Here is a 22,433-nt window from a genome sequence, read left to right on the forward strand (position 1 = left end):
GTGGTAGGGGAAACACAGAACAAAAAAACAAACACTGCACCTCGATGCACATCAATTTCTCCAACTACCTTTCAATGCAAAGCACCGTTGTTTGTTTAAAAAGATTAAATCAGTGCTCTAGTGAATATTGTTGTGCATTGGAAGTTTTTTTCCATAGGAATTTTTTACACGACTATAGTCCAAACCGCTGGACGCAATTATACCAAATTTGCAGGAAGCTAGCTCTTGGTCCAGAAAGAGTGCTTTCTGGTATTTGGTGTAAACCTGTTCAGTAGTTTTGGAGATATTGAAATAAAAACAAATTTGTGTGTATAAATAGGAATACAGATCCTACAAGGATCTGACAGTCCCTGTGCTGAAAACTGATTGACTGCCAACACTTCAACCAGCAAGTGTTAGCAGCCATCTGGACTCAGCTTCAGATGAGTCCCACAAAAACATTTAAAAAAAAGAAAAGGGGACAGGGTAGGAATACCCTGACCCCATAACTGTGGTCCTGGGGTCCCCTTGTGACCCCAGCATTGCCAAAATGTGCTTTTTATTTTTGCTGTGTAAACTCGATGGAGGCATGAATCTGCAGCAACACTGTAAAAAAAAAACAGTGTGAGCTTCCACTCTTGTTTATACCAGTTGGGCCAAGTCCAGGGTCATGCGGAGGTAATTTTAAAAAAATGGAGGGGGACACATGAGGCTCCCCTGTCCATGGGCTTCATAATGCACCAGGATCACCACCTCCCCGAGGTTAATGCCGCACAAACCCCCCCGGGCCCTGGAGACCACCACCTCCCTGGGTCTTTAATTATAAAAATGGTGCAGGGGACCGCACGGACCTCTCCTGGGCCCACCACCCCCCTGGGACTTATGTGAATTTGTTGCGGCCCGCAGACCACCATCTCCTCGGGGCTTTTGTGTTTTATAATAAGGAGGAGAGCCATGTGGCTCCCGGGACCCGGGCCAATATCAGGTCCGGGGACCTCCACCTCCCCAAGGTGGCCTGTGAAAATAGGAGAGAAGCCACGCGTCCCATCCTAAAGCCATACATGGCTCTGGAGACAGCCACCCCCCAGGGTGCTGCTATTTCCGGGGTGCCCAACGTATCTAGTATTTCTTTTACAGGGGGGAACATGTCCCCCTCCCCAGGCTACTCTCGGCCCTGGGGACCCCATCCCCTGAGGCACATTCTACTAAACCTGTAGAGGGAGGCCACAGATCCCCCTGAACCATTATAGACCGTGGGGAGCCCACCGTGGGGCTGAAATATGCCAAAAACACGCGGCCCATACCTGAGTCAATATTGGGCCCGGGGATCCCATTCCCTGGGCACGGCTCACATACTGTGCGCCGGGGAGCCCATCCCAGGACACAGCAGTTTCCAGTTTCCCTGCCCGCACCGGTGTGGGCAGAGAAACGTGTGTTTGTTCCTGCTTGGTGGGAGCATTTGAAAAACTTACACCAAATTGGAGCAAACACTCAGGGCCTGATTACAAATTTCGGAGGTGCGAGGGTGGGTGGTACTGACCGCCGCAGCACCTCCGGGGAATGGCGGCTCCCTGGTGGAGGTCCCAGGGTGGTCCGACGACCCAACTTGTAATGGGTTAGTCGGATCACCGGTGCGGCGGTGACTTGGCTGCCGTGCCACCATGAGTCTGGCGGTCCTCGGACTGCCAGACTCATAATCAGGTCCTTGGTCTGCTCTCAGTGAGGGGGAGCTTTAAAAATGCTCTCGCCAGCTGGGAGGGGGCTTTTGAGCAGTTTCCCTGCTCGCACTGAAGAGCCTCAGGGAGGGGGACCATGCAGCCCCCTACCCTCTAAAAAAAATACATCCCTGGGGGTTGAGTCTTCAGGGCCTAATGAGGCTTGGGGGTGGGGCCATGTAACCTCCCTCCCCTGTTAAAAAAAAATTCTCCCCTGGTCTTTAAAAAAAATACGGCCCAGGGAAATCAGGTCCCCATGGTCTAATGAGGCTCTGTGACAAGAGCCATGCGGTCCCCCTCCCCTTTAAAATGAGAGGACGACCCCAGGAGTTGGGCCCCTGGTGCGGCAGACCAGGCATCATGGCCGAACCCCTGCTGCGCATGGCAAAAGGGCGAGGCAGGAGCAGCCTCTCACCTGAATGTCAGAGTGGAAAGGGCTCAGGCCTCTCACTGTGATCCCTCACGCTCATCTCTTGCAGCTGCTGGTTCAAATGCGATGTCTGGGATCCTCCATCTGCTTTTGACTCCAGGGAAGCCCAAACAACCAAAAAAAGTCAACAGCCTTTAACCTGATTTAGATAGGGGAGATGCCTGGTCAGCCATCTGCATCCCGCGGCTGCTATAGAAGAGGCTGGTAGAGCGGCACGGGAGGATAGAGCTGTTTCCACGACACAAACTCGGGTAAGAGGCTGCCACGGTCCCAAAGCACTCTCTGTTTTTTGTGGGGAGCCTAATTCCCTCCTCTCAAGGACAGGAACAGATATTAATTGAATGGATGCTCTTGTTGCGTCCTGACCTGACTGCATGAGGGTAAGTAACAGCTGTTATTACCTACGGGTTAGGGCAATAACACTTAATTATCAGTCAAAATGATTATGTTGAATCCATAAGCTAAAAGACTGCGCATACGTTTCGACGCTTTTGACGTTCATTATACCCCATCTTAGAAAACAGCCAGCGGAACAGCATGAAGGAAAATGGTCCGTGTTGTCGGATTTCGGCGGGGCACACTTAGAGCTCCTCACAGCATTTACGTTTGTGTGATGGTTTGTTTCTAGGCCTGGGCTCAAATTCCGTTCTGCTTGCTCGCGCTGTAAAATAATACATTCTCGCGTGCGCGCGATCGCCTTACCTGAATCCCCGCATTCGCCGACAAGTTTTCCCGATCCGGTCGCGTTCTCCATGAGATGTTGGATTGTTGGTAGCCATTTGCGCTGTCTCGCGACAGTTCGCGCCCGCAGTAACATCATTCGTCGCACGATCACGTCTTTCTTCTCGCGATCATGCACCGCGAGACAAGTGAAAACAAAATGGCCGCGCCCGCGAGCAACCGCATGGGTAAGTTGGTGATCCGCGACCACGCAGAAAATACCGCGAACGGGCGGGAAAAAAACTTCCGCTTCTTCGCGATATTTGCGCGTGTTTGCGGAGATTTTTAACATTTTCGCGATAATTTGCGAAAGTGAATTTCGCGAATTCTGCCCACCCCTATTTGTTTCAAGCGCGTAACCAGTGCCTGGGACTATGGTTTCAAAGACTGTCCATTAGAACCGTAAACCGGGCAGTGGCTACATGTTTTGTAGGATAATGGATCACGTGTCATTAGTATGGAAAGCAAGTCAGCAATTGGTGTTGAAGTTGATGACAATCATTCACACTTATTCCAACATAGAATGCTATGATGAGTGTACCTGGCGTGCTGATGGTCACAGAGATGAGTCCTAGCATTTTTTCTTATTAACACATGGAAGGTTTTATTTGAGAATCGCGTGCTTAATGCTCCTATTTCTGTAACAAAATGCAGTCTTTGAAAGTACGTGGCTTATATTCTTTTCCTTATTGTATTGTAAGTGTTTTAATTCATCGATGCTATGAAGTTTTTACTGCTAATGCTGTTGGGGTTGTTTCTAAGCAACATCCTACCTTCTAAACATTCCTGTGTGACCTGATGACTAAAAATGAGTCAGCGAGGATGACACCGGGACCCACATGCCAAGGGTTTACCTCTGTGAATGAGTCATTGGTGGGTGGTGAAGGTGTGGGAACGTCAAGTGGAACCGGAGACAAAAACAGGCAGAGCTTGATAGGACATTAAAGACATGCGCGACGTCAAGTCTAGACTCTGTACTACACAACATATGTAGGGCAGTGTACGAAACTTTATGTTTTACCAGTAATTTATAAATCATTTTAAGCCTACAGTAATGTGTTTATTGTGTTTACAGTATTTTTTCAAACCTTTATCATTGGCTGATGGGCCCAATTCTGGATGGATATACACATGATTGAGATGTGTATGTTTTTGTGTATGAGTGAGGGATGGTTTATGGGTGGATGTGTTTGCAGACGTTTTGTTGTTATAATATTACACTGACTCTGAAGGGTGGACATTGTATGATGTCAAGGAATGTTATAGTGTGTGGCATCTGCGTAGCGCACACTTTGTAGCTAGCATGGCATCGCTTCTCCATGGATCCCCTGGATGTGGAAGGTTTGGGAAGCGGCAGATGGCGCTCATCCCACTTAGTGCTGCCACGGATGTCTCTAGAAACCCTGTACTTTGAAAAAACCTGCAAGGCCTGATAACTACAAGCTGCTTGTGCAAAACTTTACTTAAGAAAGCCACAAAGGACCCTGAAGATCCAAACAGTTACAAGCCAGTCTTGAACATCTGGTTGCCTCCTAGAACATGAACCGCACCCAAACGACGGGAATCCCATGAAACCCATAGTCCCTCACGTCCATGCCATGTTAACGCCGTCCAGAGCAGTCTTGATCCCCATTTGGAATAACCTCTAGAAGCAGCAGCTCTCACAATCCTTCATCTTTGAGACTGTGCACCACTCCACCCTGACTGACATCAAATGGGAGTCATGCTCCAGACATGCGGCTTAATTTGTGTCCATTGTTGGTGGAGACCACCAACACTCATTTTCGAGAACCAGCACTTATTTCCCTTCACACAGAAAGTAGAAGAGGGAAAATCACACATAGGAACAGAAGGAGGACGAGAAAGTCGGAAAAACAGTGACAAAGAAAGTAAGCAAGCAAGAGCCTGCAAGAGTGAGATAAAGGGGCAGGCAGTGTCTGTTAGGGGATTAAATAGGCATGAGGTGGATTTCAGACTATGCAGCCTTGGTGTTCTGCATGCCAACACGTAATAGCGCTGGCCGCAGGCTGCTGAGCAGCGCTTTGGACAACGGCCCTCATTCTTTTACAAATTAAGCATTGGCTTGCCATCAGGAGACCCCAACACGTCTCTTCAATGACATCCTTCCTCTTTAAACCATGATCTATTCCATCTCCATCCACTGTTTCATCGTTCCAACTCATGTGCTACAACTGCACAGCTACACACAAAGCTTCCTTAAAATGAGCAAAGCCTCCCGAGCAGACATATCCTGAATTAAACCAAAACTTTTCAAAGTCAAACATTGGATGTTCAACAATCATCTCAAGCTCAATCTTTTGCAACACTGTAAACCACCCTATCCTGATAGATTGCTGACATCACTTGAGAGTCATAAATATGATATAGGCTATATATCATCCTTACTCTAACCAAGAGCACAAATAGTCTGTTTACCCCATTCAGCTTTGCAGCGCCGTTGTAGTTTAGCAGGGCCGCACAGGTCGTTACTCTATTACCCCTTCACACAAATGCAAACATCACTCCACTTCCACCCATCATCTGATCCTTCCATCTCCCTGTGTACAACTAGCAGATGACATTCAAGTCACCCTTGAGGTCAACCAAAAGTCCCTCACTTACAATTCCCCTATAGTGCATGCCTTCATGAAATTATATATTACATGCTCCTCGACCATTATAGAGTCAAGTCAGACAAGAAACATACTCCTTTATTGCAACAAACTGCTTCCCACCATCTACTACCATGGTAAGCCACCCAATGTGCCAGCGAAAATTAATAAAATAGGCAAAAACATTGGCATCTTTATGGGATCAGATTTATCGCATATTTAAAAGTCAGCTCATGGCTAGGTCTTCCTCCTACCTCAAAATGATCTGGCAAATCTCTCAATTTCTTTAGTTCGGAGAGCTCTGGCAAAAAACACTTTTGTCCTTTCATACGGAAAATCTGTCAACATGCCTACAGCTCAGACTCCAACAGCCCAAGATAACTTTTACGTATATCATAAGCCTGCATAAGTATTAGAATTAATTCCCTGTGAACGATTGAGCTTGACCAGACATTTGCCTACTTATACATGCCCATTGGGGAAGATGTACTATTATGAAGGTATTATGCCTTCACAGAGCATGTCCTGCATACAGAATGCTGTTACAGACCAATTAGTCGCCTACAATAGACCCAAATTCAACATATCCTGTGTAGAGCAGGCCTTTACAGAATACTTTTCCATATAGCTCCTCTTTGAAAAACACTCTCTGTATACAACATATTTATTCTGTATTTTCAGCCCTTCACAGAACACTTCTCTATAAAGTATTCACTCTTGAAATACTAACTGTATACAGTGGCCCCGTAAGAGTCTTCCCAATTTAGCGTATGTTGCGGCAGAAAACTTTCTGCAAGTGGACGTCGATGCAACCTTCCACCATGCCTTGAATGTTCTGTATGTCTTATGTTAAAAAAAATATTTGAATCAGTTTTCACATGGCTAGTAGGAGTTCGGCCATGTTTGCAGTGAAATTAGATGTGTGAATAACGATGTAGATGTTGCTGGCAACATGAATGATAATGATAGTGGGGAGTCGGATGACGTTGCAAAGCTAGTTGTATGAATGATTATGTCACCGAATGGCCTTGAGAATTCCCTAGATACTTTTACTGATTTTATGGGGTCACCGGATCTTAAAGTAAATTTTAATAAATGATATATTATGGTATGCGGCCCAAAGAGTACATAGACCAAGATTTTTGTACCACGGGAAAATAGAATAGAAAAGGTTGAGAATTTTATTTACTTGGGGAACCTATTTAATAACAAGCTAAGTTGGGACCCATTAGTGATAGCAAGAGCCCACCACACAACTAGGGCGGTGGATGGGCTATTTCGCTTTGCATGCAAATTAGGCTATAAGCCTGTGAGGGAAATAATTAACATTTACAAAGCGAAAAGCCTTTCGATTGCAACATACGGCGCTGGGGTGTGGGGACATCACAATAGCAGCCAGCTACAAGTATTGGAAAATAAATTCGCGAAAAGGCTTTTGATGATGCCGAATTGTGCCCCTAACCACCTATGTCATGACAAATTGGGGATAGAGCATATAGAAGATCGCATATCGTGTGCCCCTCTATTCTTATGGGTGAAAATTTGGTTGTCTGAAGAACTAGCACTCTCTCAACAAATAATAAAAGATTGTCAAAACTTGGCCAACTCACTAAAAATACCATGGCTTAGTTTTGTGAAAGATAAATATTATGAAATAGGACTGGGGCAGTTTTATGATAGCCCTGAAAGCATCCCACTGAATGCTAAAGTTGCTATTGAAGAGGCTTTACATTCAAGGGGAAACATGCATCATCCCCATCAAGATGAGACAGGTCCCCTGTACTTGACCCATCCTCCAATTCAATATTAGTTAACATTCACCACTAATCTGCAGATTAGATTTAATTTAACTAGATTTTGGTTAGGTAAGGTGCATTTTTTACTGGCGTTTCCATGCCAGAGTGGTTGGGTTAATGACCTCTCACCCTGTCCATGTGATAATTTGACAAGTCAATGCACTTTGCACTTTATCTTATTTTGCACTTTATATAAAATGCCATGGAGCACATTTTTAATTCCACTGCTATGGATTATGTCAGCCATATTGGTTATGTTATTGAAAATGCTGACAATACCAGAGTAAATATGATGATGTTGTGGACGCATGCTCTCATTTGCAGACATTAATAACGCTGACTATGTGTATGATCATGTCATTGATAACGACTGCATATGTAACACTGTTTACAAATGTGTTTACATTACAACGTTGCTGCTTTTGGGCCTTTCTGACACAAACTCGCACTACGGTCGAAAAACCTCACCTCAGTGCCTTACCTTTGACGTTAACTTCTTTCATTTTGTCCGGTGAAACCTTCCCCCATACGTCAACGATGCTGGCTGAGTGAATGACGACATCCACACCTTCAACGGCTGCCATGACATCAGTCAGGTTGGCGATGTTCCCTTGTCTCAGTGTCACCTTCACATCCTCTGTTAAAAAAAGAGGTATGTTTAACTATGGCATGTTTTTTTATTGGGGGCAGCGGAGGGGGGCTGGGGAATCTGGTACACTCCCAACTTATGGTTCATTGGCAAATTTAACAATCACAAGACTTACAAGGCTGGTCCCACAATATTTTTTCCTCCTGACTGAACATGCACTCCCTTTTTCAACACAGAGGTAGGCACTAGGCAGACATGGGTGTACGCGGTCATCCCACTAATTGAAAGAGTGAGCGGTATGATCCCCCCTTAACCCGAGGCCGATTGAATCTCTGGAGTCACTTTCTTGTATATTGAAACTCGTGGTGTCACCTTGCTCTTTTCCTTCCCTGCACCTGCTGCACTTTCTATGTGTTTCCTTGCGGGGGGGTCACCCCCTTCTCCAGGTCCCTTTCCTTCTTTCATCTGCACAGATGCGCTGCCGCCCTCTGCTAGGAAGTCCTCCAGATTTAACCTGCCGGGTCCCACCAAGATTGAGCCACCACAACTGAAGGGATTTTCAGCCATCAAACTCAGGCCACACTGGGAACTTTTGAAGTGCTGATGTGGCATCGGGTCATATGGGCACAAGCCACGGCACATACTTTTTTTTGTTCTTTCTAAGCTCAACAACCTCTATGTGTGGGATGCATACATATGATTTACAAAAAGTAAAGTACAAAAAAAGTATCTTTTCACAGGTCCATGTGTGATTATATCTTTGTAAAGCATTCATGCAGTGAGGAGGTCACTTCAGAGGGATTAAAAAAACTAACATGATTCCAACTCTTATTTCACAAAGTCACATTTTTAGGTCGAGTCCGAGCAGCACACGCGCTGCTCTGAGAGCCATGCTGCATTGGAGTATGTACTTGAAGCCCCGCCAACTCTCCGCCCATATTAGTCATTGGCTTGTGTCATTGTCCTTCGGAAATGCTGGCTTCTGATTCGTTTTTAGGCTTATTAGTCCCTCATAAGAACCGCCTCGTTTTCATTTGTAACCTCCCATGAGGACTGGCCCTTTTACTTCTCTTGTTACACAGTACGTTTTCTTTAGTCTGCAAGCATTTTTTTCTTTAATGAGTTTCTCTTACTGCAGGAGGGTCTCTGGTGCACAGTTGTGGCCACCAGCTTGTTTATTTAACTCGAAGCAAACGGGGAGCTCTTCAGGTGCTATGGGGGACAGAAGGGGGCAACTCAGCGATGCCTTCAAGCATCTGCAATGCAATGGGTCTCGCATTTACGCGGGTTTGAGCTATTGGCATTGTAAAAGACAATGTCTTTTATTTATGTTTTAAAAACCAAAACATAAATAAAAGGCATTGTAATTTACAATGCCAATAGCTCAAACCCGCGTAAATGCGAGACCCATTGCATTGCAGATGCTTGTGTAACGTATCACAATCATTGATTTTGATTTGATGTATCAACCCTCGTATCGACTCAAAGAGTTAAAAATATGAAAGATAAATGTAAAAGTCCATTTATTGTTACATAATAGATTCTTAAGCAATCTCTGTATTCATTGATTCATGTTTAACTGCATGGCTGGTACGCATGTTATCTAAAGAGATTCTGACCTGCAGACAATGACAAACCTACTACTGTACCGCCATATGGCCTCATGAACTTCAAGCCCCTCCAATAACATCAAGAGAAGTTAGATATCTAGGAGTGACCATGGATTCTGATCTACCCTTGATACCACATGCTTACACCATCATAAAAAGTGCCTTCTACACAATGAAAACACTATGGAACATACCTTGCACACCAACAAAAACTGCAAGCGAGCCTCACGCTCGTAATCTCCAAGCCCGACTATGCCAACAGCCCATACCATGGTACACCAGCATTCATAATACGCATAATCTAACTCATCAAAAATGCTTCCAAAAGACTTCTTTCCCGCTCTCATCCAACAGACTGCATGAGTCTAATCCAGCAATTGCTCCATTGGCTACCTACAGCTAGAAGGGAAATGTTAAAGGCACTCTATATTGTCCATAGAGGCTCTCAAGGAAAGGGCTGCTATACCTACAAATTAAATTCAAGCAATATAAACCAAAGAGAACCCAGCACTCCACGCTTGCAACACTTATCATCATACCACATTACCATAAGAAATCCGTAGGAGGCACTGCTTTCTCAGCACCAGCTGTACAGTTCTGGAACTCACTACTAGCCAGCATTAGAAGCACTCAGGAGTACATACAGTTACAATGACAACTGAAATCATAGCTATGTCTAATCTAACTGCACTACTCGTATACCGGCAACAGAACACAGAAAAAAGTTGCACCCTCAAGCCCAGTCCTCAGCTTACAACCCACGAATTGAAAACAACTCAACCAGCAAATTGCTTCCACTATGCCGGTAAGCAAAAAAGAGCTCACATATGAGTCTCCTTGACATTATATAGTTATGTACTTCCATATAGAATAGTTGTATGTATGAATCTCTTTATTTGGTTAAATAAATACCCATAAAAAGGTATAAAATAAGATAAAATCAGAAGCACAGAGCATAAAATTCAGAGAACAGATTGTAATTGCATTTATATAGCGCTTACTACCCCTGACGAGGCATCAGAGCGCTTTAATGCTTTTATCTTGTTATTATACCTTTTATGGTTATTTATTTAACCAGAAAAAAAGAGTTTAATACATACATACATATAGAACAGTTAAGGCCCACAATAGTACTAAAACCATAAAGTGTAATGGTCAACAACAAATTGTAACTTATACCTCTTGAATTCACATAAGACATACCTGCTATGAGGGTTGTCCATCGCCTGCACTGTCCAGTCAAAAAACAGCCATCACCAAATGAACAAGCATGGAATACCTGAAGAGATCTGTCACACATTGCTGGATAATTTAAAAGGACTTTAATGTATTCTATAACTGCAGTTAACAAACATCTATACAATTGGGGAAAGGATGTAGCCTTATGGCTAGAGCGGTCAACCTCAGTCCTGAGGAACCGTGTTTGAGTCTCGGCAACGACGCTCAACAACCTGTGATTCTGGGCAAATCACTTTACTCTCCCTGTGCCTAACAAAAATGAATGTGTTCATCTGTAACAAAACTGGTGCTCATGTAAAGCGCTCTGATACCCAATGTCTTGGGTTTAGTTTGCGCTATATAAAACTCTAAAAAAAAAAAGAAAATTCTGACCGCTTCTTTACTACTCACAAAGACAATTAGATATTGGATGATAATAAAAATACCCATCCCAGCAGATCTCTCCACTCCTTTCTCACCCCCAACCCTGCCAGCACTGTACCACACCTATACACATAATCCCAGACTGGACAATCCTTCCCAGTATAAGAATTGGCTTGGTAGTTTTGTTTGCCCTGTTCCCATCATGCACTGGGACAGGTACAGACTAATTTGCATGTAGCCGGGTTCTGAGCTGGGATGGTGCAGTGAGCTAAAAAACGGTGATGGATTAAAACCATGATCTCTTGACTTGGTAAGAGTATTCTGCATCATTCAGAAACTCTGTCCATCACCACCCCCTTTTTCCCAAATCGATTTTATCCACACTCAGTGTGGGAGGGTATGCTCAGACGTGAGTCCCTTGCTCATTGCACCATCAGGATTCAGGCAAGCCGGGCCGACGAAGGCTGTGATGCCAGAAACCGGTCCCCGGAAGCTTGTTTCCTTCCCAGTATAAGAATTGGCTTGGTAGTTTGGTTTGCCCTGTTCCCATCATGCACTGGGACAGGTACAGACTAATTTGCATGTAGCCGGGTTCTGAGCTGGGATGGTGCAGTGAGCTAAAAAACGGTGATGGATTAAAACCATGATCTCTTGACTTGGTAAGAGTATTCTGCATCATTCAGAAACTCTGTCCATCACCACCCCCTTTTTCCCAAATCAACCCAGTGCAGTGGCCAGCTAAGCACACTATATCATACTAAATACATAAAAGGGGACTGCAGAGCTGTTCAAAGCTTCTAGCATTCTGAAAACCATAAAAATGCACATATGTCTCTCCCACTTCATCACTCAATACACTGCTACATGCTGTGACCCATCACATCATAACCGCCCATCAGTGGTTATCAAGCATGGCATGAAAACACTTTGCACATAGGATCAAAACACAGACAACATACTTCCAACCACACGCCCTACATGGTCTAGTGCGCTACTCATATAAGCAAGTGCTTCAGTGCCCCATATAGGGGTAGTAAGTGCTATATAAATGCTGCAATACAATACAACTTACTTATTTAATGCATTTGTTTAGCAAACAACTACACAAGCCGGTGTCCTGGAGCTAATCAAGAGTGAAAATGCTAGCCCTGAAAGGTGAATTGGAATGTAAACAACCAAGTTTTCAGCAATTTCTGAAAGACAAACTGATAAGAAACTGTACAAAGTGAAAAATGGCAAAGTTCCACTTTTTGGTGTCATAAAAAAAAAACACACACTAGCCAATGAGGCTCAACCGAATCTTGGGATCTAATAATATCTTTGCTGATCATAATCACTGTCTCCTAGATGGGACATTCTGGGAAAAGTTATTTTGTAGACAGGTGTGCCATTGGCCAGAAATATTTTTGTGACACATTCCAAGGCTATTTAAAAATTATAGTTGTGCATGGCGCAATAGGCGCAATTTAACCAGATGTCCAAAGATGGCGGCACACCACAGAAGATCAGGCATTATGGCATAATGCAAGCTGTAGCATTTCAGATCACGTGAAACTGAGAGATCATTATATCATAATATGCAAATGAATGATGGTTTACATATGCATGCAGTATTACTTTATCCTAGGTTTGAGTATTGCCAAAAATATTCACTGCGTTGCGTTCACTGTAGATGTATACATGGTTACAGTTGAATACATATTTTGTAAGCACATTGGCATTCAAACATCCTATATAGAAAACACTGTACATATCACAGCTTTGACTGACAAATAGACCCACTCCCTCTAAAGTGAGGGATATGATAGGTTGTGACTTCACTGTCTGTAACATTGATGTCACACCATGCTATGGAATTGTACATTGGTTATGTAAATTAGACTATTTTCCTTTCGGACCTGTAGCCTGGCTATGAGGAAGATAGCATTGCTACATTCGGTGGGGATCTGGCCTTCAAGAGAGCAGCCTGGATTCTCTGAGGAATCAGCGGGAAGACTGCTTGTTTCCCAGCACAGTAGGCTCTAAAGGCACATGCATGTCAAAAACATGTCATGGTTTATGAAAGCAGTGCTTAACTTGTAGAAAAATAAGTGCCAGGGCTCTATTCAGCAGGCCACGTGCGCTGCCCACTGCCGCTGTCAATTACAGTAACAGCATAACAAATGAGTCATACTCCTACAAATGTGACAATTCTGACAATTTCAGAGCCCCAAAGTTAAAACAATGGATTTGGCAGCACGTATTAGTCATTCTTTGTTTGGGGGGTGGGGAGAATATCCTTCAGTTTATTAAGATTTTTTTTTAAACTTCTTTTTATTAACAGAAATAAAAGCTTTCCATTCAGTGAGCCAATATGCATAGGAGTGGGTCAGCCAAACAGTTATATGGCAGAATTCACCCTGTGCAGTACCCTTAGTTTGCTAGTAATCCGTGGCACTTCCGGTTAACCCCCGAATCCCCCCGGCACCCTTATGAGCAATACCCCACAATCAGCCAATAAGTCCCCCCGGTATGCCATCCATGCCTCCCATATCTTTTCCCATTTACGCAGGCACCCTCTGCTCTGATACACAACGTGTTCAGCTCGCTGACACCAGTCGAGATCCCCTTTCCAGCCCTCTATCCACAGAACCTCCATAGCCCCCCACAGTCTGGCTATATTTCATTTTGCCACCACCCCCGCCAGCGCGAGCCAGATAGTAGCCCATTTGGGCCACACTACCTCCCATGTCACTCCCAGGATAAACCATCTGGCGTCCACCAGGACCTCGGAGCCTACCACCTCAGATACAACCTGCGCAATGGCTTCCCACTACCTCTGTATCATTGGACACGCCCACAGGATGTGAAAGAACGTCCCAGTCTCATTGCGTCCCCTCATACACCTGTCAGACCCACAAAACCCAATGCGATTCTGCACTGTTCAAGGGACATAGGAACGGTGAAGAATCCGGAGCTGTACCAGGCGGAACCGTGCCCTGACCGCTATTTTTCTGGGGCTCTGAAGGGTCTCCATCCATTAATATTGACCAGCTGTGTTGCCCAATAATATTTCCTGAGGTCCGGTACTGCTAACCCTACCTCATAGACCGCAAATTGTAATTTCTGTGGGGTGATTCTGGGGCTCCCTTCCCCCCACAGCAGTGCGTGCTGCTCCGCTTCAAATGTACAGAAGAAACTCTCCGGAACCACAAACAGAGTATTCTGGAGCACATACAGCAAGAGCGGCAGGGCCATCATCTCACATAGGACCGCATGCCCCATAAGTGACACTGGTAGGCCCTGCCAGTGGGCAACATCCCCTCTCAGTCTGTCCAATTGTGCATGGACTTTCAAGCGCGTAAAGTCCGAGTCGGATTTCGTAATCCATATACCCAGGTACTTGAACGATTCCTTTCACGTCAGATCTGCACAAGCCGATGTCAGCACCGGCACCTCCCCCCCGAGCACGAACACCAGGGACTTGTCCCAGTTGACGCGGTAGTCGGAATAGTCCCCGAAGGTTCTGAGAATATGTAGGAGCCTATGGAACGTTTGTCTGGGGTGATGTGCATAGAGTAATGCATCGTCAGCATACAGGGAGATGGGCTCCTCCCATCCCCCCCCGGATCAATACCCCGCACCATCGGGTCGCTCAGCATCCACGACGCCAGCGGCTCAAGCGCGAGCTCAAAGAGGATCGGGGAGAGCGGACACCCCTGCCTCGTCCCTCTACAGAGCTCAAAGACCCAGGACATAGTCCGATTCACCCTGAAAGTCAGCCCAAAGTCAAGCTTGGTCAAGACCGCAAAGAGATACTCCCATTCGACACTATCGAACGCCATATGAGCGTCAAGAGACAAAAGCGTGGCCAGTGTGTCCGGGTGTTGGGATACCGCGTGCATTACCCCATAAAGGCGTCGTAGATTCAGCCTGGTGCTCCTATAGGGCATGAAGCCGGACTGATCCGGGTGTATCAGGGATTGAATGACAGGGCCCAGCCGATTTGCCAGTACCTTTGCAAGCACTTAGGCCTCAAAATTAAGTAGGGAGATGGGTCTGTAGGAGCTGCAACTCTCCTGCGGCTTACCCTGCTTGTGGGTCACGACGATAGTCGCCGTACGTAAGTCTTCTGGCAGTTGACCTGCTGCTTTCGCTTCATTGAACATCTCCAGCATGTACGGGGCCACCTTACCTGCCACACATTTGAAGGACTCAGCCGGAAACCCGTTGGGGCCCGACGCCTTCCCTGCCTGCAGATCCCTGAGAGCCCTTTCGACCTCCTCAACCGTCAGGTCTGAGTCCATAGCTTCCCGCTCTTCCTGTCCCAGCGTCGGCAGCCGTATATCTTTGATGAACTCGGTACATTCCTCCTCACCTCTATCAGTCTGCGACTGATAGATTCCCTCATAGTACTGCGCAAAGGCCTCTGCAATATCCTCCCCACCCTGCCTTGTTGCTCCCTCGGGGGACTGAATGTCAGAGACCCAATTCCTACTTTTATTCCTCCTCTCAGGCCATGCAATCACCTTGTTAGCCTTGTCCCCTAGGTCATATATACGCCTCTGCGTTGCTATCGCATGAGCACGTGCCTGGTTCTCTCCCAAATCCCCGAGTTCCCTCTGCTTAAGCCGAAGTGCATGTATACGCTCTGCCTCAGACCCCGAGCCCACGTCCCTCTCTGTCTCCAGCAAGAGTATTTCACGTTCCAAGTCATCTCATTGCGCCCGCTTCTCCTTGCGTCTGGCCCCAACCTCTGCTAGGACAATATCCCTGGACACCGCCTTATAGGCCTCCCATAACACACAGTGGGACTGAACGGTCCCAGCATTCTCGATAAAATATTGCTCCATGCACTCCTGATACCTCTCCTGAAACTCACGGTCCCTGAAGAGGTATGGGTCTAAACGCGGGGGAACCGTACACTCTCTCTCAAGGCCCCACAAGCAGGTCTCCACTGGGGAATGATCCGAAATGCCTCTGGCCCTGTGGCAGCTGGCTCTGAACAAACCAGCCGAGGTCGTGTGCGTAAAGATGTAGTCCAGGCGAGAGCCGCTGCCATGAGCTGCAGAAATGTGGGTTTACTGTAGTGTATCACGGTTATGTGCTCTCCAGAGGTCCACTAATCTCAATGCAGTCACAAACGCAGTTAATGGTTGTGTACCCTGCGTTCTGTGCAGTGCGGTGTCCCTGTCAAGTTCCTGTGACATCGTCTCATTCATGTCCCACCCCATCAGCAGGATCCCAGACGGCATGTCAAGCAGGAGCTCCCCAAGATCGGAAAATGTCCCCCTATGCATCCTTGGCAGAATATAACAGATCCGATGTTCAGGGTGAAACCCTCCCACGTCCCAGTCAGCGTCACGTACCTACCCAGGGGATCACACCACGTCCGGAGCACTACCAATGGAACGGAGCACTTGGATAGGATCGCCACCCCCCTGGAGCCAGAGGTGAAGCCTGCATGGGCCAACAGAGTGTAGCCGAACCGGTTTAAGGCTAGGTACTTGTTACCTTTCAGGTGCGTCTCCTGAAGGAGCACTATGTCCAGGGAGTGCCTGTGGAGATATTGAAGTACCATGGTACGCTTAATCCTGTCCCCTAGATCATTTACATTTCACGATAATACCTTGATTCCCCTAGCCCGCTGTGCAGCCATCCAGGAAGTGCGTCATCTCCCCACTACCGCCCACCCACCACCCTCACTGCCCACTACCACCCTGTCTACAGTTGCAAATACTGGAAAGCAATGAACACAGTCGCATTAAACAAGAAACCCCCTGAACAAACATCCTGCCCCCATCCTACCACCCTGTACCCCCTCCCCCCACACGCTGCTACCCTGTTGCGTGGGCTTAAAACTACCCACATCCCCAACTAGCAGAGCGCCTGTCGCCCACCAAACAGATATCAAAAAAAGGGGGGTTGCAGAGCCTCATCCCCCTATAGGTCCGCCAGGCCCAGTTCCAGCCTGAACCCAAGAGACATACAGTTGAAATGAGTCAATATGGCTCGGGGATCAGATCTCCACACTTACTATGACCACCTTCCACCACCCCCCCCCAAGAATACGTTATGTGCTGCTGTTCATAGTTAAGACCACACAGTCCAGGTGGGGCATCTATCATCCAGTAGCCTCTGAACCCGCCGGGCTCAGGGATCTGGACCGCCGGGTGAATTGATCGCGCTTGTCCATTCTGCTTCACCCACTGGATGATCCTGGCGAGCCGTCGCGGGTTTCTCTCCAATCCCCTGCTCTCCGTCCGACATCTGGTATTAGTCATACTTAATGTTTATTAAATTAATAAACAACAGTTGTTGTGCTAATCTCGGAGTTAAAAAAAACTGCGCCACCATGTGGCACACTGCCATAAGTACCGCTGCTGACAATTAAGTGTCGGTGCCGAGCACCGGAAATCACTGGCTCAAATTAAGCACTGCTCAAAAGGTTTATACGCGCCAGTATTTGTTTTCTCAGTGTGTGATGGGGCTCCCTTCGCCAGTACATCCCCATTAGCTTACAATGGACTAGAAGAAGTATAGGTGGGTGAAAGCTGAAATAAACTTGTTTTGCTTCAAAGCCATGGCTAGTCTCACAGGTATAAGCGAATCAAGGAAAATAATGCATACATGGCTGCATGCATAAAACCAACATGCATTCATCCAAGAATACAAGATGAGAAGGTGAATATTATTGGTGTATGATTGGAGAAATGGTGCCATTATTTACAACACTGGCTGGGCCTGTGCTGGAATGTAGGGGGAAACCGGGGGATCCTGGATCCAGCAGCTATTTTTGGGCCTGATCTGTGATCTGCCCATCCCAGGGAAATATGCTAAATATGCTGAATTTGTACTGGTGACGTTTTCTGAAACCAGGACACATTTTGGCAGTGCACGCATGTTGCGTTGGCTGTTTGCCGTGTGTTCGAAGCAGCAACCTGCATTTGGGAAGGGGCTTTCTTATTTTGACCTCCTGCAGGCCCCAGACAAAGGACGGAATTAATGTGCCACCAGCCTTTCTTTTCTTGAAGTATCACCCTGGCTGGAAGCCATATCGAACCCATCTTCTAGACGCAAATGCAATGGAAAGAAACTAATGTGCACAACTTGTTATCACTTCACAGGAACTTAAGAGAAACTATATTGGAGGCAAGTTTTTAGAGTTGTTGCTCTCGCCTATGTAAGAGATGTGCATGCAGTGTAAGAATGCCAGGTATATCTGGGTGTATTTACACAAATAATGATTTAAATGGCGACTATTTCTTTTTATTTTATACTTTTATAGTGTTACTCATCCCAGTGTAGGGTGTCAGAGCACTTTACATCACACACAAACTCAATAAATCATACAAGTGTGTAGATCAATGAACAGGCAAGGTGGCCTATAAAGTGTAGGAATTGGGAAAACGGCCTTTACAACGTGGGCTGAGCCACACGAGCCATTTCCCTGCAAGCAGAACCATGATTGCCTTACCCAGGCGTATGCCTGGCTGAGGCAGTGTGTGGACTGGTGTCTGGGTGGGCGAGGAGAGGAAGGGAAGCATCGGAACAGGAAGCTCCGTCTGGACGCAGACAGGTAAGTGGGGTTCGTTTTTGGGGCAGGGGCCGGGTTTAGGGTGGGTGGGGGATAGTTTTGAGGGTTGGGATGGGTTTGTGTGGGTGGGTGGTAGTTTTTAGGGCCGGACCGGTTTTAGGACTTAGGATGGGTCAGGGTAGGTTTTAGGGCTGGGGGCCGGGTTTTAGGGCTCAGGGCGAGGGGTGGGGTAGTTTTCAGGGGTGGGGGGGGTCAGGTTTTAGGGCCCAGTCAGGGTAGTTTATAGGGCTGGGGCCGAGATTTAGGGCTTAGGGTGGGGGCCTGGGATCGGGGTCGTTTTAGGATTTGAAGGCCGAGACTTAGGGCTCAGGGCGGGGGGGGGGACAGTTTTCAGTGCTGAGACAGTTTTGTGCTCAGGGGGCCTGGGGTCAGGGTAGAATTTATGGTGATCTGAACCACACACATCCCTTTACAATGAAATTGAGTGATAAAGGCATGGGCGGTAAAAGAATGCATGGTTAGGATGCATTCGTTGTTGGGACTGCGTTGCTGAAGCATGCGTGGATTAGCTATGCGTGCTTCTGTCATACTTGTAGACATTTAATGTTATGAGTAAATGGTCAGAGAAACACAAAGTCTGGATATAAAACAATAACACTGTGAATGGGGTTGTATATAAGAAAAAGACTTTATTACATCCCAAAGGAACACTACTTTGCGACCTTAGTATAACAACAGATTGAGAAAAAAAGAACAAGGATCTATTCTAAACCCATGTCTTACAGTTTACACGCAGCACCTTGATGTCGGCCAATAGATCAATGTGCTATTTTAGAAGGATAGCGACTTATGAACTGGAACAAAATGATCTCAGTGTCATTTGTGACCAATTTAGTAAACTTGAACAGATTTACTGTCACATTTGTCCTTGTTACCAATTTGTGTGCAGGTGATTTTTAAAAAAATAAATACGTAAGTTAACTGTCTGACTCTGCTTTTCAAGTTCTACCCATTATGGCTCCACCCCCTTTCCTCTGCTACACCTTGGCCCCCAGTTTATGGGCCCTGGAAATATATTTGTTCTGATTTTAGGTCTTGGCCTGGTAAGAGACGATCGTGTACTGCCATCTGTCTATAAACCCTATTACATTACATGCTCTAGGTGGTGCTACTGACCTTTTCTGTGGCAAAAAAGTTTGCTTTTTGCTTTGCGTTGGGAATGTGCAAACATTTCTGGTGCAAATCAGCCCATAGTACATTGTATATTTATTGCTACCACCAGCATAACTCAGTCTTTAAATTATGTAAGGACTGCGCTTGATAATATAAAACTTGCTGCACGTTTTTACGTTTCGCCTGCACAGCGCTTGTGCTGTGCTTGTGAAATCTATTGTATTAAATATATCTTAAAAGGGACTTATATCCCACCTTCACTTCTTATTGGTCCTTGTGCTTGTCACTTTACTTTTCCTCGTTTCTATTGGTTGTAGGCGTTCTATTTCCTGTTCTTCCATGTGTGTTACTCTTATCAGCTTCCCATCTGCAAAGTACTGTGTTCATCCGCTTTGGTGGAATTATTTTCAGCGTCTCAAGCAACGAGTGGGAAAACAAAATAAATACTTATATGCTCTTCATTTTTCAATTCAACTAGAAGCCACTGATAATCAATTGGTCCCTGGGTTCAGAACCTTTCAATACAGTATGCACCCAGGTTTACTCCAAAAACACTACAAGTTTTCGGTAGCGGCACCTTTCCAACATGGCTGCCACACTTTTGATTGCTGACTCACTGCGATTATACAATTTCATTGACTCTTTATTATAATATACCATTGTATTTGTTCTATGACATAAGGATCTCGATTTCTCCTGTCTCTATATGGCTCATTATACCTCATGATTTTTCTTGCTGTATTGCTATCCCTCGCATGCAGCACCACTGTATGATGGCCGCCACAAATTACTACCAGTACTGTCTCCGTTTTCCCCATCATGGCCGCAAATAAGCACGCCCCCTTGTGCAGATGCGCACACACTCTTTTTAGTGTATTTGTTGCCAGCCACTCCACCAGTCACTTGTGCTCCCGGCCACAGGTCATCGTATTTACTATGGTGACTCTGGTAAGGGGCTCTTGCGACTTCCAATGATATTCACCATGTCTCTGCTATATTGCTTACTTACCCCCACAATGTTTCGTTTTAGGCCACTTAACTAGCCCTTCAGAGAAACTCTGTGTTCCATCCATAAGGTAATTGCTGCAAGACTCACTTACGCTGCCTGTGCACTGCTCGTCAGTCCTTTCCTCGGTGGTAAAACCCTCTCTGTTTTTTAGTCCCATCACTCTCCTTGGACTAATGTTATTATTGGTTCATGAACACAAGTGTCTGCCAATTGGCCCTTGGTACATCCTGCTTGCCGATCGTTGCAGCATACTCAGGTTTGTTTTTCCCTGATTACTTGGCCTTGCCATTCTCATCTGCCTCAGTATTCCCCACCTCACGTTCTTCCTCTTCCACCTTGCAGTTATGTAAAGTGGAGTTCTTCTGAATAGACTTTTAGTGTGCCCCGGTCTGGAATTCTGGGCTAAATTGCAGCGCTCTAGGACCACGCTGTGGTTCCGACGAGGTAGGTTTTCTGCTATTCCTCCTTCTGAATCGTTTTTCACTTACACGCAGTTGAGCCACTGGTCCAGTGTTAATGCCCCAATTATTCCATGCCATCACGTCCCTGGAATTTTTGTTATTTCGAGTGACACTCATGGTTGCACCTGGACGCTCGTGCATTTGATTTTTCAAAATTTTGCTTTACTTACCCGCACTATACCACTAGTAACAGCACAATATATTGCCTTTTTGTACATAAACAAGTCATAACACTTTAACGGACTTTCTGTAACATATATTGTACAACTACTCAGCAAGCTACAACTTACAACAGCTTATTATTAATCACATAGGTGAAACCTAGTGCATTTTTCAATGCTTGTTATGTTATGTTGTGCATTTGTGTAATGCCTGCTGCCATTTGCCCCTAATGCCTTCTGAAAGGTGGGATATTAATTGCTTGACGCCATTCTGTGTTCATTTTTATTGCTCTGTGATAAGTCTGTGTATCCTTAGATGGAGTTCAGGAGTCCACACTACATGGAAATGGTGCTACCAAACCTGCAAACGAGTACTCGTGTCTGGTTTACGTCATCTTCCAGGTGGCCTGGCATTTTTTTTAAATTTTTACTACATTGGAGAAAGGGTGAGGCGAGCATGCGCATTAGTTCCAATTTTGAGAGTGTTCACTTACACCAACCCTCACTAGTTAGATCGAACTGTGGACACAAGTTTATTGGTAAAATACTTGGCTCCTTGCCAGTGGGTTAGCAAGTGTGTCATGGGCCCCAGTGCAAGGAAGGAAACTGTGCCTCCGTGATTGATGGTTGACTAGTAAAATACAACAATAATCAGGATTGGGTGAGCCACAGGGCCCTGGTGTCACTGTACATACTGCACCATTGATGGCTACACCCTTATATCTTCCCCCTTCATGCAGCACAGAAGGATTTAGAGGTGATTCGGCGTTGGAGGGCACTCTTAGCTAAGATTTTGGTTCACTGACCTTCCTCTGATCTTCATCATATCATGGGGGATGGAGAGGTTAGTATAACATTATTTTTGCAGGGTGCCTTGGGCATTCAACAGAGATTAGCACACTTCTAATGCTCTACTGGTGTGAAAAATGGGCCCTGCTGCACATTATCTTTTGGTTCCATGCATGAGAAATGCAAATAATTCATAGTACAGATCTAAATACATCTCTACAATTTGCAAAAACACTTATTTGAAGAAGAGAACACCCAGACCCAGTTTGTT

At 45.8% G+C, this 22,433-nt stretch overlaps 1 protein-coding gene across 5 annotated transcripts in view; it reads right to left on the minus strand.

Annotated features, from left to right (window-relative positions):
* Nucleotides 1–22,433, minus strand: part of HSD3B7 (hydroxy-delta-5-steroid dehydrogenase, 3 beta- and steroid delta-isomerase 7) — a 366,630-nt gene that overhangs the window by 35,217 nt on the left and 308,980 nt on the right. For all 5 annotated transcript variants that reach the window (XM_085618735.1, XM_085618733.1, XM_085618734.1 and 2 more), the window contains exon 3: nucleotides 7,734–7,889. In XM_085618735.1, the coding sequence (XP_085474861.1) occupies nucleotides 7,734–7,889 (156 nt within the window). The remainder of the gene's footprint in view (nucleotides 1–7,733; nucleotides 7,890–22,433) is intronic.

This window comes from Triturus cristatus, chromosome 7, assembly GCF_964204655.1.
Source record: "Triturus cristatus chromosome 7, aTriCri1.1, whole genome shotgun sequence".
NCBI lineage: Eukaryota > Metazoa > Chordata > Amphibia > Caudata > Salamandridae > Triturus > Triturus cristatus.